This window comes from Anomalospiza imberbis, chromosome 2, assembly GCF_031753505.1.
Source record: "Anomalospiza imberbis isolate Cuckoo-Finch-1a 21T00152 chromosome 2, ASM3175350v1, whole genome shotgun sequence".
In the NCBI taxonomy this organism is placed as follows: domain Eukaryota; kingdom Metazoa; phylum Chordata; class Aves; order Passeriformes; family Viduidae; genus Anomalospiza; species Anomalospiza imberbis.
Genome location: NC_089682.1, coordinates 2,879,549 through 2,897,158, shown reverse-complemented (window position 1 = coordinate 2,897,158; position 17,610 = coordinate 2,879,549). Strand labels below are relative to the sequence as shown.

Below are 17,610 nucleotides of genomic sequence, written 5' to 3'. Positions count from 1 at the left end.
TATATATATAAATATATACTGTTTATATATATTCACACTAATTTTACATAATTGTATTAATGTATCATAATATATTAATTACTCATACCATCAAATAAATATATAATATATATTAAATATATATCATATAAATTATAATTGATTAAATAGTATTATACATATAAAAATATATACTGTTTATATATATTCACACTAATTTTATAGAATTATATTAATGTGTCATATTAATTATTCATACACTAAAATAAATATATAATATATATTAAATATATATTATATAAATGAAAATTGATTAATATTATATGTATATAAATATATACTGTTTATATCTATTCACACTAATTTTACATAATTGTATTAATGTATCATAATATATTAATTACTCATACCATAAAATAAATATATAATATATACTAAATATATATTATATAAATTAAAATTGATTATCTTACAATAACAGCAGCAAAGACATTGAAAACGTCCCAAGTATCTCTTTAAGTTAATAATTACGAATTTAAATTAGAAAAAAAAAAAAATAATAATAAAAAAAACTTAAAAAATTGAAAGTAAAAACGTGACAGTGGCCACCTGCCCCTCCAACCAACCACCTGTAAATCCCAATTTCTGCGCTGGCTTTGGAGGCAATTTCCCAGGAAAATGCAGAGCTGCTGAGAGCAGCCCAGGAGGGCAGGCACAGCAGTGCAGACGCAATTCCTGCAGTGCCAGCTTACCTGGGCATCCTGCTTCTGAGCCCCATGGGGGTGCTTGGGCTCAGCCTGGCTTCTCCTCCTCTCTTTTTCCACTCCTCCCTGCTCCTTGGAGATTCTTGAAGGAGATTTTGAACAAGTGCGGTCTCTGATGTGGGAAAAGAGAGAATCCCTGTGCTTTTCTCCATGTTTTACATGGACGTAACATGAAAAACACAGATTAATACCGATTAACCTCACCCCTCTTAGAGGGGTGTGATCCCATAAACATATATAAAAGATTTCATCAGTCATTTTCTACAGCTTCGACCTGCACAGTCCAAACTTGTGCAAAGATGCAGCAACAGCAAAAAAAAAAAAAACAAACCCACAAGTAAAAAAAAAATCATAAAAAATTAGAATAACAAAATAATAAAATAATAAAAACCCCACAAACATTAATAAAATAATAAAGTAATTTTAAAAACCAACTCAACTTTCTACAAAAGTCAGAAATGAATGAATAAATTTATATATTTAAAACTTAAATAACTAATCATGGCAATTAATTGTTAAAAATACCCTGGCCCTGCTGCCCACACTGCTTTGGATACTCAAAATAAGTTTATTCAGTTCTTAGAAATCCTCAGCACTCCTGATCAATTTATTACTTCCATTTTTCTTTACTGATGGAGAACAGAATTTATGCAATATCCACACCGTGTATCACTTAAAACACTGCTATAATCATAAAAAAATCAATTAAAACCAAACCAAACTTGCCAATCCCTTACTTCTTCTCAAGCAGAGGCTTCCCTGCCTTCTCTTTGCTTTTAGTACCTATAAAAAAAAGAAAAAAAAAAAAAACCAAAACAAGGAGGAATTAAAAATCGAAACCGAGCTGGGCTCCAGAGAACTGCCAATTGTGCAAGCTGCAGGGATTACCCTGGATTTCCTGCAGGGTTTTCTGGAATTTCTCCTTCTGCTGGACGAGCTCCTTGAGCCCCTCTGGGCTGTGCTGGCACAGCTCCTGGGCTTTCTCGTTGGCCACCAGGGCCAGCTCAGCCTCACCCATCAGGGCCAGGGCTTTGCAGTAGTGGTGGTGACCCTAGGACAAAAAAAAAAAAAAAAAAAATTAAAAAAATTAGGATTTCAAGGTTTTAGCCACACCCAGGGGAGCAGGATTTAACAGCCAAAGCTGCTGCGGTAGCAGCAAAAAGTCACATTTGGTAAAACCCAGCAAGCGAACTGCTCTCAGCTGATGAAAAATCAGATTTGCACTCAAACAGGGATAAAGCACTGGGAGAGCTTGGGGGGAAAAGCAAATTTGGGGTTTTTTTTTGGCTTTCTCTGCTTTGGAAAAGAGCATATTTGCTTTTTCCCCCTAATCTCAGCTACTTTGCAATGTTGTAAGTACCTCTTATTTACTCTCCTTCAGGCCAAGAATATTGGGCAATACCTGTTGGCCATTAACCAGGATCGTTTTACATATTCTAATTTTTTTTTTTTTAAGCATTCTGATAACTCACAACGTAATAAAACATTTTCTTCTGTCTTTACACATGCCATGCACCTCATACCAACACCGACAGGCACCACAAAATCGCATTTTAAATCTAAAAACCCAAGCAAAGCACAGTTGGCAGGATTCTCAGCCCACAAAGCCCTGCGGCCATTCATTAAAAATCAGCTCTGGGTTCTCATCTTGCCCTAAAATGCCAAAAAAAAAAAAAAAGAAAAAAAAAAAAAAAGATTATTTTGGAATGTGCAAGAAACCAACCTTTGGCCAATCAGGCTTGAGAACTATGGCTCTTTTTCCATCAATCACAGCTCTCCTGAGAGAAGGGAGGGGAAAGAAGAGGAATTTATTATTTACACCTCCAAAAACAATCTCCAGGCTGGTGTAAAAAGCATAAATATCACTCTAATAAACGAGAATATAAAAATAAAACATGGAATACATCAGCAGCTTATATGGAAACTGTGGAGTGGCTTGGTTTTTTTCCAAACTACGGAAATGGTTTGGGTGGGAGAGGACCTTAAATCTCATCCAAAATGGGCAGGGACACCTCCCACTACCCCAGGCTGCTCCAAGAAAAAATTCCAACCTGGCCTTGGTCACTTCCAGGGACAGGGAATCCTCAACCACAACGAGCTGCAGCCACATAATCAGAAATAATTGGATGTTTTAGCCCTAGAAAGCACAATTTCCTTGGGAACTGTCTGGAAGGCAGCTCGGCCCAAGGCTGCAGGGGTTACTCACTCGTACTGCCTGGTGAGAATGAAGCACAGAGCTCGGTTCCCATACAGCAGGTGGTTTGTAGGGCTGGAAAAAAACAAGATGAAGAGTTAAAAATGGCTATTCCTACTGAAAACCATAAGCAGAAGAAAAGGAAAAAAAAAAAAAAAAGGGATTTTTACCAGATTTTCCTGCAAGAACTCCACCCAGAAAACCCCAAGCTCGCACTGGGAATGTTCATTGCAATTTTGGGATCATTTGGAAGATTGGGAGCCATTAAAGCAACTCCCAAATAATTCAAATTATTCCCAGCCTGCTCTCAAAAAGCAGCTCAGAGTTAATACTGGCAATTCCTGTTTTGAAACTGCGAGGAGAAGAACAAATGGAATTTTCACCAGATTTGCCTGTAAAAACTCCATCCAGTAAACCCCAAGCTGGCACTGGGAATGTTCATTGCAATTTTGGGATCATTTGGAAGATTGGGAGCCATTAAAGCAACTCCCAAATAATTCAAATTATTCCCAGCCTGCTCTCAAAAAGCAGCTCAGAGTTAATAGTGGCTATTCCTGTTTTGAAACTGTGAGGAGAAGAACAAATGGAATTTTCACCAGATTTGCCTGTAAAAACTCCAACCAGAAAACCCCGTGGATTTCCAAGCTGGCACTGGGAATGTTCATTGTAATTTTGGGATCAAGATTGGGAGCCATTCAAGCAACTCCCAAATAATTCAAATTATTCCCAGCCTGCTCTCAAAAAGCAGCTCAGAGTTAATATTGGCAATTCCTGTTTTGAAACTGCGAGGAGAAGAACAAATGGAATTTTCACCAGATTTGTGAATTAATTAATTAATTCAAATTATTCTCAGCCTGCTCTCAAAAAGCAGCTCAGAATTAATATTGGCTATTCCTGTTTTGAAACTGCAAGGAGAAGAAAAAATGGAATTTTCACCAGATTTGCCTGTAAAAACTCCATCCAGAAAACCCCAAGCTGGCCCTGGGAATGTTCATTGCAATTTTGGGATCAAGATTGGGAGCCATTCAAGCAACTCCCAAATAATTCAAATTATTCCCAGCCTGCTCTCAAAAAGCAGCCCAGAGTTAATATTGGCTATTCCTGTTTTGAAACTGCGAGGAGAAGAACAAATGGAATTTTCACCAGATTTGTGAATGAATTAATTAATTCAAATTATTCCCAGCCTGCTCTCAAAAAGCAGCTCAGCTCTGCAGCTCCTGGAAACCACACGACCTCCTCTGCTCTCCACCAGCCCCAAGATTTCCTGGTTTTTTACCAAATTCTGCTCTTCCCTTCTTGGCCTTGCTGTAATTTTGCAAGAAGGCTGAAATCAGCTTGAATTTGGGACCAAAACCTCTCGTGCCATGGGGCATTTATGGGGATTAAAATGGATTTATTCACAGAAAATTGGAAATTCATTGATTAAGTTGAATTGTACGCGATGAGACCTTGGTACAGAGACAAGGGAGGGTAAATAAATCAAAAATCCTGATCCTTTTCAGGGCATGAGTGTAAAGCTACAGAGTTCAAAAAGAAAAATCCATCTCTTGGCACAACGTGGTTTTGTGGCAAGTGGGATTTTAGCAATTTTCCTGTATTTTTGAGACACCAGGAGGAGGAAAATCAGCATTTTCATGAGCACAGCAGCAGTGGTGAGCACACCAACCCTGCTGACATGCCAAGGGAAGGGGGAAAATGCCCTAAAAATTCCCATTTCATCCCTTTCTCCCTTCTACAGAGCGCAGGAAAGTCTCCAGAGCCTTTCAGGAAATGCCTTTAGGGAAGAAATTAAACCAAGATTTCAAAAGGAAATAAAGCCCGAGAGCTGCCAAGAGCAGGCAGGGAAATATGGGATCTTCTTTATTCCTTCTGCATCCCGGGAATAAAGATAAATAATGATAAATATTGGCAACATTTGCAAGAGCATTCCCAGGGCAAACACCCACAGTGGTTGCTCTTGGTTGTCCACACCAAATAATTCAATTTCTTGCAGGTTTGCTCCTCTTCCTCTTGGTCATTTGAAACCCTAAAAGGACTTCTGGAGCAGAAAAAAACCCAGCAAAAAAAAAAAGAAAAAACAGAATAAAAATGGGTTACAGGGCTTTTTTATAAAATTAGGGATCATTTGGCCTCTAATTAAAGTGGCCGGTGCAAGACGGTACAAAATGAGGAGAAATGTGAAGAAGTTGAGAGCAGATCTTACCAAAGCTCAATGGCTTTGCTGTAGGACACGATGGCACAGCCCAGGGCTCCCTGGGAAAATTCAGCATTTCCTCTCTGCTTCATGGCTTCACTTTTCTGTGGGACCAGGAACAAACAATTTCTCCACTAAACTCATTTAATTCAGCACCCTAGAGGTCGTTATTTCGCGCGGCAAAAGGAATGTTTTACGCCACAATGAAACACTCGAGCTTCTGAAGTATTTTTTGTTATATTTTGTATATTTATTTTTGTGTATTTTGTAATATCTGGGTTTTTTTTTTTTTTTTTTGACAATCAGAACCCACCCCCCCCCCCCCAAAAAAAAAAAAAAATAAAAATAAAAAAAAAAATAAAATCCCAAACACACCCTGAGAGCTTCTCTCACCTTTCTGGAGCTCTCACAGGTCATAGCTCTCAGCTCTGCCACCAAATCACAATCCTCCAGTGTCACCTTGGTGATGTAACGTTTCCCTGGAGACAAAATCCAGGAGGACACAGAGGGTGAGCAATTCCCACTAAAACCCCTGCTCCGCCCCCAAAACCTGCCCCACCAAAACCTGCAACAAACTCAGCACCGGGGGCAGCCAAAATCAATCATGGCGCTCCAGAAGCGCCAGAATGGAAAGAAGAACGGGAATTATTTCATGATTTCCAAGAGAAAAGCGATATTTTTTTCATCATTTCCTAAAGAAAAGTGATTTTTTTCATAATTTCCAAGTGAAAAGTGATTTTTTTCATGATTTCCAAGAGAAAGGTGACTTTTCATGATTTCCAAGAGAAAAGTGGATTTTTCCATGATTTCAAGAGAAAAGTGATTTTTTTTCATGATTTCCAAGACAAAAGTGATTTTTTCGATGATTTCCAAAAGAAAAGGGATTTTTTTTCATGATTTCCAAGAGAAAAGTGATTTTTTATGATTTCTAAGACAAAAATGATTTTTTTCATGATTTCTAAGAGAAAAGTGATTTTTCTTCATGATTTCCAAGAGAAAAGTGATTTTTCATGATTTCTAGGAGACAAGTGATTTTTTTTCATGATTTCTAAGAGAAAAGTGGTTTTTTTTCATGAATTCCAAGTGGAAAGTGATTTTTTCCATGATTTCCAAGAGAAAGGTGATTTTTTCCATGATTTCCAAGAGAAAAGTGATTTTTTCCATGATTTCCTAATCATGGAAAGATTAGGAAAATCTTTCCTAATCTTTCCATGATTAGGAAAGAAAAGTGATTTTCTTTCCTAAGAAAGAAAGAAAAGTGAAAGAAAAGTGATTTTTTTCATGACTTCCAAAAGAAAGGTGATTTTTTCCATGATTTCTAAGAGAAAAGTGATTTTCTCCATGATTTCCAAGACAAAAGTGATTTTTTACATGATTTCCAAGACAAAAGTGATTTTTTCCATGATTTCCAAGACAAAAGTGATTTTTTTCATGATTACCAAGAGAAAAGTGATTTTCTACATGATTTCCAAGAGAAAGTGTTTTTTTATGATTTCCAAGAGAAAAGTGATTTTTCATGATTTCAAAGAGAAAAGTGATTTTTTTCATGACTTCCTAAAGAAAAGTGATTTTTTTCATGATATGTAAGACAAAAGTGATTTTTTCCATGATTTACAAGAGAAAAGTGTTTTTTTTTCATGATTTCCAAGAGAAAAGTGATTTTCTTTCATAATTACCAAGAGAAAAGTGATTTTCCCCATGATTTCTAAAAGAAAAGTGATTTTTTTCATGATTTCCAAGAGAAAAACGATTTTATTTCATGATTTCCAAGAGAAAAGTGATTTTTTTTCATGACTTCCTAAAGAAAAGTGATTTTTTTTCATGATATCTAAGACAAAAGTGATTTTTTTCATGATTTCCAAGAGAAAAGAGATCTTTTTCATGATTTCCAAGAGAAAAGTGATTTTTTCCATGATTTCCTACAGAAAAGTGATTTTTTTCATGATATCTAAGACAAAAGCGATTTTTTTCATCATTTCCTACAGAAAAGTGATTTTTTTCATAATTACCAAGAGAAAAGTGATTTTTTCCATGATTTCTAAATGAAAAGTGATTTTTTCCATGATTTCCAAGAGAAAAACGATTTTATTTCATGATTTCCAAGAGAAAAGTGATTTTTTTCATGATTTCCAAGAGAAAAGTGATTTTTTTTCATGATTTCCTAAAGAAAAGTGATTTTTTCATGATATCTAAGACAAAAGTGATTTTTTTCATGATTTCCAAGAGAAAAGTGATTTTCTTCATGATTTCCAAGAGAAAGTGTTTTTTTATGATTTCTAAGAGAAAAATGATGTTTTTCATGATTTCTAAAAGAAAAGTGATTTTTTTCATTATTTCCAAGAGAAAAGTGATTTTTTTCATGATTTCCAAGAGAAAAGTGGTTTTTTCATGATTTCCAAGAGAAAATTGATTTTTTTCTTGATTTCTAAGAGAAAACTGATTTTTTCCATGATTTCCAAGAGAAAAGTGATTTTTCCCATGATTTCCAAAAGTGATTTTTTCCATGATTTCTAAGAGAAAAGTGATTTTTTCCATGATTTCCAAGCGAAAAGTGATTATTCATGATTTCCAAGAGAAAAATGATTTTTTCATGATTTCCAAGAGAAAAGTGACTTTTTTTCATTATTTCCTAAAGAAAAGTGATTTTTTTTCATTATTTCCTAAAGAAAAGTGATTTTTTTTCATTATTTCCTAAAGAAAAGTGTTTTTTTTTTCTTGATTTCCTACAGAAAAGTGATTTTTTTTCTTGATTTCCTAAAGAAAAGTGCTTTTTTCATGATTTCTAAGAGAAAAGTGATTTTTTCCCCCCCTGATTTCTGGAATGTCCATACTCACACTCAGAAAAAAACATTGCAAGGATGACCCTGCCGTAGTCCCCCAGCTGCTCCAGGTTCTGCAGGATGTTGGCATCCCCCACACACCTGACCCAGTTCAGGCCCTCTGCGAGGTGGAAGAAACCCTGTTGGAATTGGGAAAAAAAAATAGAGGAAAAAATCAGGAAAAAGCCATGGATTGACAAAGCAAAGAGTTGGAGCTGCTATCTCTGCTTTTGTTCAGCTGGTTTTTAAACAGACAACAGCCAATAATTATGAATATTTAGAGGGATTAGATCTGAGGATGTTTAAAAATTCACGTCCAGCCCTTCAGAGGAGGAAGGAGAAAAATAATTATTATTAAAAAAAAAGAAGAGCTGGAAAGGTTTGGCTGCTTTTGATGTGTCAGTATATAGAAAAATCCTGAAATCCCCCCCAAATTTCAGCTTCCCAGACTCCCTAAGATCCCAAACTCCAAAATCCCAAAGACTCCAGACTTCAGAAAATCAAACTTAGGGGTTTTTTTTGGGGTTTTTTTGGGGTTTTTTTTCCCTTTTTTGTTTTTTTTTTCCCTGTGGATTCAAGAACTTCTGACCTCAACCCACTCCAAGGTTTCTGCACCACGCGGAGCCTTACAAATATTTGGGGATCTCCAGCATGGCACAGTCACAAAATCCAAGCAGATTTGCAACAGGAAGGATTCAAATGGGAGAATTTCATTTAGAAGCTTCTGAAATGATTGAAAAATAATAAAAACCCCCTCAAGTTTCATTTAGAAACTTCCCTGTCGTGACTGAAATTATTAAAAAAAGAATAATACAACCTCCCCCCCCAAATTTGATTTAGAAGCTTCCTTGTGATGACTGAAATTATTAAAAAAATTAATATAACCTCCCCCTAAAAATTGATTTAGAAGCTTCCTTGTCATGACTGAAATTATTAAAAAATATATATATAAAACCCCAAAAATTTGATTTAGAAACTTCTTCTAATGGCTGTTGAAAAATAATATTAAAAAAATCACAGGATTAAGGTGAATATCCCAAAAACACAGCAGCTGGGGAATGCACAGTTGTGTTTATTCTGGTTTTCCTATTGCTCCTGCAATGTTGGTTTTGAAATTCAATGCTTTTATTTTAGCTTTGGCCCCAGAAAACAAACACACTGTTGTACAGTACTTTTTATTTTTTATAATAGTACTGGGAGAAAATACATAATTGTAGAGTCTCATATTTTAATAGAGCACTTTGAAAAAAAAAATCCTTTACTAATAATAGAATTCATTTTTGTACTTTATAAATTTCTAAAAATAATCCTTATGATGTTAAAAATAACAATTCAAGTAATAATTAAAACCCAATCAAGACTATTATTAATGGTAGGTAAAGATTTTAAAGTGATTTATCTGCTCTTGAAAAAAGAGATATTTTGATTAGGTATGGTAAAAATTAGAGGATTTATAAATTGTATTATTGAGCTTTTTAGGTGTTTATTTGATTTATTTTCTAGGTCACCAACTGTGACAAACAAAACTTAAACTTCAGAGAAAAACCTATATTAAGGGAAGAGTTTTTACTGATAGTTCCAAGAAAACACACAAATCAGGGGTCAAACAAATAAATCAAGTAAAACTTCAGAATCAAACATTCAAACAATCAAAAGTTCTCCTCAAATTATCAAATTAGCAGTAGAAGTGAGAGCATTTTAACTAATTTATTTATAACTCCTTCAGCTATTTCAAATTTAACTATTTTAAACTGATTTATTTTAACTATTTTTCAATTTAATGATAAATTCTACTTATGCAACTGATGTAGTTAAAAGAACAGAAGGATTCGGCTTAAAGGATACTGATAATAATTTATTATTATTAATAATAATATTAGTGTTATTATAGATGGCATTATTAATGTTATTTTTATATTGATGTTATTTTTATATTGATGTTATTATATTGATGCTATTTATTATATTGATATTATTATATTAATGTTATTTGTTATATTTATGCTATTTATTATACTGATGCTATTTTTATGTTGATGCTATTTTATATTGATGCCATTTTTATATTGATGCCATTTTTATGTTATTTTTATGCTATTATATTGATGTTATTTATTATATTGACGTTATTTGTTATATTGATGTTATTATATTGATGTTATTTATTAGATTGATGTTATTATATTGATGTTATTTGTTATATTGATGTTATTATATTGATGTTATTTGTTATATTGATGTTATTTGTTATATTGATGTTATTTGTTATATTGATGTTATTATATTGATGTTATTTATTATATTGATGTTATTATATTGATTTATTATATTGATGTTATTATATTGATGTTACTTGTTATATTGATGTTATTTATCATATTGATGTTATTATATTGATGTTTTTATCATATTGATGCTATTATACTGATGTTATTTATCATATTGATGCTATTTATTATACTGATGCTATTATATTGAAGTTATTTTTTTTTGATGCTGTTGTTTCCAAGTGGGAAAAAAGGGATTAAACACAGGGAAATTCAAGATCTTCAGAGCCCCAAGTTTACAGTTTCCAAAGCAGAAAAATGCAACGGGTTCAGTCCTAGCAGAAATGGAATTTTGTAAATAAAAAGGAGATTTCCCAGCTCTGCCTGTGCCAGGCCCTTCAGGCTGAGGAGTTCCAGGCAATCTCCCAAACAATTCCAGAAACTCACATTTTCTATTCCACTGCCAATCCTCAGGATGCCACTGATGAAATGAGGGATGTTCTGGAACAAGGATAAAAAAAAAAAAAAAACACAAATTAAAAAATCAGTTATTGAGAGGAGATAATTTGAATTTCTGCCTGCTCAGGTTCAGCTCAGTGACAATTCCTGTTCTGCTGGAATTCACCATCACTGGGGCAGCTGCATCCCAGATTTTCATTGAGAAATAAATGTTGGCATGGGAAGAGAGAACTCCTGGATGCTGTGAGATCTGCTGAGGAAATTCTGCCCCCGCGAGCCCTTGTGCAGCTCTGTAAATCCCAAAGAACCAGCTGGGACATCCCAAAATCTGCTCCTCCAAATCCACTTTACTCTTGGATGTACAACCAAAAAAATGCAGAGACATTAAATAAGAAATATGTTATACCTATGTTTATAAAATAAAATATACCTAAATTTAAAAAATCAAATATGTAGCTCGGGGTTGGACATGCAATTTCAAGAAATGAAGAAAGAAATGTTTTATTACCTAAATTTCAAATAAAACCCACAACAAATGGAAGAAATTCCTCACATCCACCTCTCCACTGTTCTGCTTCTGTTTTAAGTCAGCAACAGCAAATTTAAAATACTATTTGTTGAATGAGGGATAAAAAAAATTATTTAAGTCATTCATCCACCAACTTTATTTCTGACTGCAAATATTTCCTAAATTATCCCATCTGGAATAAAGCCTAGGCCAGAAATTCTTTCAGGAAAGCAGCAAATCAATTATCAAATAATTGATAATTATGTCCTCACTTTGCAAAAGGAAATGTCTAATTCAGGATATAACCCTGAGATGCTCAAGGGACAGACTTAATTAACATATATTTGAAAATTTAGAAATTTGAAATTTAGAATCCAGGACTTACAACAACTTTTTTAATTAAATCAGCAAGGTCTTCCATAACATTGAACTCAGAGATTTTCTTCACGTTCCAGCCCAGGAACAGCAAACTGTTGGAAAACAGAATGAATTATTATTTAGACAAGCACCAAGCTGTTACAGGGTCTTAATTATGAATATTTAGAGGGATTAGATCTGAGAACGTTTAAAAATTCACGTCCAGCCCTTCAGAGGAGGAAGGAGAAAAATAATAATTATTAAAAAAAAAGAAGAGCTGGGAAGGTTTGGCTGCTTTTGAAATGTCAGCATCGACAAAAATCCTGAAATCCCCCCCAAATTTCAGCTTCCCAGACTCCCTAAGATTCCAAACTTCAGAAAATCAATCTTCATTTTTCTTTTTTTCCTGTGGATTCAAGAACTTCTGACCTCAACCAACTCCAACATTTCTGCACCAGCTGGAGCCTTACTGGAAGCACCCAAGGAATCTCCACAGCAAGAAGGAAAAGTGGGAAGATTTGGAGGGAAATCCCCTTGGAAAATGGGGATACTCACCAAAAATCATCCATAAAGGAGGTGCTTTCCTTGGTGAAGAGCACAGACCAAAAGATCCTGATTTTCATCACATTGCAAAATTCCCTTAATTTTTCCACAGGCTGACTGCACCACACCTCACAGGGATCAACTCCTGCAAGGGGGAAAAAAAGGGAATTACAGGGCACAATTCAGGCATTCCAAAGTGCCAGGAAGCATTAAAATAAAGGATTAATTCAGGCATTCCAAAGTGCCCATGAACATTAAAATCAGTCATTATTTCAGGCATTCCTGAGTGCCAATAAATCTTAAAATCAAGGATCATTTCAGGCGTTCCAAAGGGCCAATAAATCTTAAGATAAAGGATTATTTCGGGTATTCCAAAGTCCCAATATTTAAAATCCAGGATGATTCCAGCCTCTATTCCTGACAAACCAAAGCAAGGGAATCTCTGCACTCACCTGGTGATGGAGGGGGCTTTTGAGAGGGGATTTTTATGGGATTATGGACAGGGAGATGCTGGAAGGATTTGCATTCCTGTGTTCTGAATGGATAAATTAAGATAAAAATGGATAAATGCAGCCTCTCCTTGCTGGGCTGGAAGGGAATGTTCTTTTCCAGGGAAAACAGCAGCCTCTTCCACCTGTATCCATGAATTATTCTGGACAAGAATAATTGAACTAAGCAGGGCAAGAGGGCACAAAAACACCAGGGTTTGTCCTCAAAAGCATCCTGCACTTTCCCGGAGCTGGATGGAACAGGGAGGGACGGGTGGGAATTAAAAATTAAATGTGGTCATTGGGGTGGCTTCAGGTGCTCTGGAGGAAATCAAAAGGGAAATTCAGTTTATTGGGTGGGTTCAGGTACTCTCAGGGCAGAGCAACATCACCTGAGAGTCTGAAGATACACAAAAATACACCCAAAAAAAAATACACACCAAAAAATTGCATTAAAAATACACAAAAGCCCCACAAAAATTCCCTCCCACAGCTGTTTATCTGCTTATTCCCACATATTAGAGGGTTGTGCAGAAAATATCATTTTGAATTTGAGCCACCTGCTTTCCTGCACCTGGGAATTTTTGTTCAATTATTACTGCAAAAACCTTCCCTGAAAAAAAAAAATAAATAAAAACCCAAAAAACTGGAAGTTGTCTTTAGACCTACACAGCTAAAACCACCAGCCTTGAATCTCCATCCTCACAGCATTAATTTTCTGCATTTATGTAAATCTTACTGAATACTGAAGTTATATTAGGACAAACAGATGAGAATTGTTCCAGGGTAACAGAATAGAACAATGCTTCTGCTAAAAAATAATAATGAACCAAGTTCCACGCAAAATAAGGAAAAATCAAATGAAACATTAATCCCAAGATCCAAGAAATGGAAGAACATTGGTTTCGTTTCCATACCTGTTTTAGGATTAGGCAGCACTACCTGTCCAAATGTTCCATGACCCTAAAGATGAACACATTATTTACATATTTATATGTATATATTTACACATTTACCATTTATCACATTGCACAGCCAAAGAGCAAACGGGAAAAGCCAAGCCAGGAACAAAGAAAGCATTTTGGTTGGAGAAAAAAAAGAATATTTACCTGCCTCCCCAAAGGTTAATGGCTATGAATGGACAGGGAAAGTTTTACTCATCCAAACAGTATTTTCAATCACACTAGAAGAGGATTCTAGGAATTAATAACCCAAAAATGAGGCAGCAAATTCATGTTCAAGAGGACCTGACTAAACTTAAAGGTTTAAGAAGGTAACACAGGTTTTTCAAAAAATAATCAAAACCAGTAATTACATTTTGAGAGTGAATGTGCATTCAAATAAAACCACCTGTAGCAAAATAAGGGGAGTTGATTTACTTTTTATGTTTAAAGTTATTTACTGTTTATTTTTTCATGTTCCTTTTAGTTTTTCATGTTACATCGATTTAGTTCTTCATGTTACATTTGAGCACTTTAAGCTGAAGAAGAAATTATTTACTGAGATTTTTAGATCCCTACAAAGTCTGTTACTCATCAGAAATGTGTGATTTAATGAACACTCTGCATGACAGGAAATGCTGCACTATCATTTCACAGAAACCATAAAATTCATGTATTTAACAGGCCAGGACACACAGTAACAAAGAGGGGGGAAAAAATTCATCTGTGATTTAAAAATCAGCTCATTTGAAGGACAACTGCCAGCTCCTAAAGAGCTTTGTTTTGGCAGCAGCAAACACCCAAAAAATTCTTCACTGATACAAATAAATTCTGAATGGAATCACAGGTATTAAAAATTCACATCAAGCTCTTCAGAAGAGGAAGAAGAACAAAAATAATAATTTAAAAAGAAAAGCTGGAAAGGTTCTGCTGCTTTTGAAATGTCAGCATCTACAAAAATCCTGAAATACCCCCTAAACTTCACTTCCCAGAATCCCAAAGATTCCAGACGGGTAGCAGTCCCTTGGAAAGGCAGAGCTTGACAAAGGAGAAATTCAATTTATTTGTGCTTTTAATTCCTGCCGGAGGAGGGCAAAAGGCCACATGGATCAATAACTCCTGATGAGCTCTGCAAGCAGCACAAATATGGAAATCAGGGATTTCTGAGACTCCCCAAAGACAGCAAAAAGGGGGAAATAAACAGTGAAGGAAAGCATTGCTGGATGTATGGAAGCAGAAAAGTGCTGCAGTTTATCCAGAAAAAGCCCAACAGGAACTGAGAGGGAAAATTCATCAGGAACTGGAGCCACAGGGAATGGCTCCCACTGCCAGAGGGCAGGGCTGGGTGGGATTTTGGGATTTAGGAACTGTTCCCTGGCAGGGGCTAGGATGGAATTCCCAGAGCAGCTGGGGCTGCCCCTGGATCCCTGGCAGTGCCCAAGGCCAGGCTGGACCCTGGGACAGTGGGAGGTGTCCCTGCCATGGCAGGGGTGGATTTCAGGTCCCTTCCCACCCAAAGCAGTCTGGGAGTCTGGGATTAAATAAGAAAAGCCTTACAGGGCACAAAAAAATGCAGAAAATTGGAAGAGATTGGATGAACAAAGAAGGGGCAAAGCTGCAGTCACTGTGCAGAGCTGAAATCCCAGGAGCCCGGAGCTGAAATCCCAGGAACCTGGAGCTGAAATCCCACGAGCCCAGAGCTGAAATCCCAGGAGCCCAGAGCTGAAATCCCATGGGCCAGGAGCTGAAATCCCACAAGCCCAGAGCTGAAATCCCACGAGCCCAGAGCTGAAATCCCACGAGCCCAGAGCTGAAATCCCAGGAGCCCAGAGCTGAAATCCCATGGGCCAGGAACTGAAATCCCACAAGCCCAGAGCTGAAATCCCAGGAGCCCGGAGCTGAAATCCCAGGAACCCGGAGCTGAAATCCCAGGAACCTGGAGCTGAAATCCCACGAGCCCAGAGCTGAAATCCCAGGAGCCCAGAACTGAAATCCCAGGAGCCCGGAGCTGAAATCCCAGGAGCCAGGAGCTGAAACCCCACGAGCCCAGAGCTGAAATCCCAGGAACCCGGAGCTGAAATCCCAGGAACCCGGAGCTGAAATCCCACAAGCCCAGAGCTGAAATCCCAGGAGCCCAGAACTGAAATCCCAGGAGCCCAGAACTGAAATCCCAGGAGCCCGGAGCTGAAATCCCAGGAGCCCAGAACTGAAATCCCAGGAGCCCGGAGCTGAAATCCCAGGAGCCCAGAACTGAAATCCCAGGAGCCCAGAACTGAAATCCCAGGAGCCCGGAGCTGAAATCCCAGGAGCCCAGAGCTGAAATCCCAGGAGCTAGGAGCTGAAATCCCAGGAACCTGGAGCTGAAATCCCAGGAACCTGGAGCTGAAATCCCAGGAGCTAGGAGCTGAAATCCCAGGAGCCCAAAGCTGAAATCCCAGGAGCCCAAAGCTGAAATCCCAGGAGCCCAAAGCTGAAATCCCAGGAACCCGGAGCTGAAATCCCAGGAGCCAGGAGCTGAAATCCCAGGAGCCAGGAGCTGAAACCTCAGGAGCCCGGAGCTGAAATCCCAGGAACCCGGAGCTGAAATCCCAGGAACCCGGAGCTGAAATCCCAGGAGCCCAAAGCTGAAATCCCAGGAACCCAGAGCTGAAATCCCACAAGCCCAGAGCTGAAATCAAAGGAGCCAGGAGCTGAAATCCCAGGAGCCCAGAGCTGAAATCAAAGGAGCCCAGAGCTGAAATCCCAGGAGCCCAGAGCTGAAACCCCAGGAGCCCAGAGCTGAAATCCCAGGAGCCCAAAGCTGAAATCCCAGGAGCCCAAAGCTGAAATCCCAGGAGCCCAGAGCTGAAATCCCACAAGCCCAGAGCTGATTGCCCTGCAGGGCCTGGTTTGTCAGGCTGAGCGGAAGCAGCCCAGGAATGGCCACAGGACCAAGAGGCTGGGCAAGCTGTGCTGACAGGAGCCGCGCTCGTCAGTCCCCGCTGTGGCTCACAGGGGACACCGGCTCTGGCTCTGCCCCAATTTGGGGTTTTTGTAAGGGAATCGCGGCCAGTGTGAGGTACCTGTACAGCAGCTTGAGTTCACGACCGCTGGGAATGACTCTGCAGATCTGATCAGAGAATCCCAGAATGATTTGGGATGGGAGGGACCTTAAATATCATCCCACTGAACCCCTGCCAGGGCAGGGACACCTCCCACTGCCCCAGTGTCCAGCCTGGCCCTGGGCACTGCCAGGGATCCAGGCGCAGCCCCAGCTGCTCTGGGCACCCTGTGCCAGGGCCAGATCCGGGTAAACACCCCCCTGGACCATCCTGCAAGCCTCCCATCCAGCTCCAACCCCACTTACCAGTTCAAAGTAGGATGGATCACCTCCAAAAACCGCCGCTGCGAGGTTGGACAGAGGATCATCCATGGCACATCCCCCTGAGAGAGAGAGGCAGGATGAGAAACACACCAGAGACACAAACATGGAGCCGCGCCACGCCTCCGACACCCACAGGACCGGGACTGCACCCCGGGAATCGCGGCTGCACCCCCGGGAATCGCGGCTGCATCCCGGGAATCGCGGCTGCATCCCCGGAATCGCGGCTGCACCCCGGGAATCGCGGCTACATCCCCGGAATCGCGGCTACACCCCGGGAATCACGGCTGCACCCCCGGGAATCGCGGCTGCACACCGGGAATCGCGGCTGCACACCGGGAATGGTGGCTACATCCCGGGAATCACGGCTGCACACCGGGAATCGCGGCTGCACACCGGGAATGGTGGCTACATCCCGGGAATCACGGTTGCACACCGGGAATCGCGGCTGCACCCCGGGAATCGCGGCTGCACACCGGGAATCGCGGCTGCATCCCGGGAATGGTGGCTACATCCCGGGAATCACGGCTGCACACCGGGAATCGCGGCTGCACACCGGGAATGGTGGCTACATCCCGGGAATCACGGCTGCACACCGGGAATCGCGGCTGCACACCGGGAATGGTGGCTACATCCCGGGAATCACGGCTGCAGCCCGGGAATCACGGCTGCACACCGGGAATCGCGGCTGCACCCCGGGAATCGCGGCTGCACCCCGGGAATCACGGCTACATCC

The 17,610-nt window shown here is 39.0% G+C and overlaps 1 protein-coding gene across 1 annotated transcript in view; it reads right to left on the bottom strand.

The window, feature by feature from the left end:
• The window catches only part of TTC3 (tetratricopeptide repeat domain 3), a 59,172-nt gene extending 42,247 nt beyond the window's left edge, over positions 1-16,925 (bottom strand). Inside the window, exons 1-13 of the mRNA XM_068178756.1 lie at positions 16,860-16,925; positions 13,490-13,535; positions 12,097-12,229; positions 11,570-11,654; positions 10,665-10,718; positions 7,967-8,090; positions 5,525-5,610; positions 5,141-5,235; positions 2,950-3,012; positions 2,467-2,521; positions 1,632-1,794; positions 1,481-1,526; positions 732-855 (exon numbers count right to left, since the gene is read on the bottom strand). Of these exons, the coding sequence (XP_068034857.1) occupies positions 732-855; positions 1,481-1,526; positions 1,632-1,794; positions 2,467-2,521; positions 2,950-3,012; positions 5,141-5,235; positions 5,525-5,610; positions 7,967-8,090; positions 10,665-10,718; positions 11,570-11,654; positions 12,097-12,229; positions 13,490-13,535; positions 16,860-16,925 (1,140 nt within the window). The remainder of the gene's footprint in view (positions 1-731; positions 856-1,480; positions 1,527-1,631; positions 1,795-2,466; positions 2,522-2,949; positions 3,013-5,140; positions 5,236-5,524; positions 5,611-7,966; positions 8,091-10,664; positions 10,719-11,569; positions 11,655-12,096; positions 12,230-13,489; positions 13,536-16,859) is intronic.
• Between the last annotated feature and the right edge of the window lie 685 nt (positions 16,926-17,610).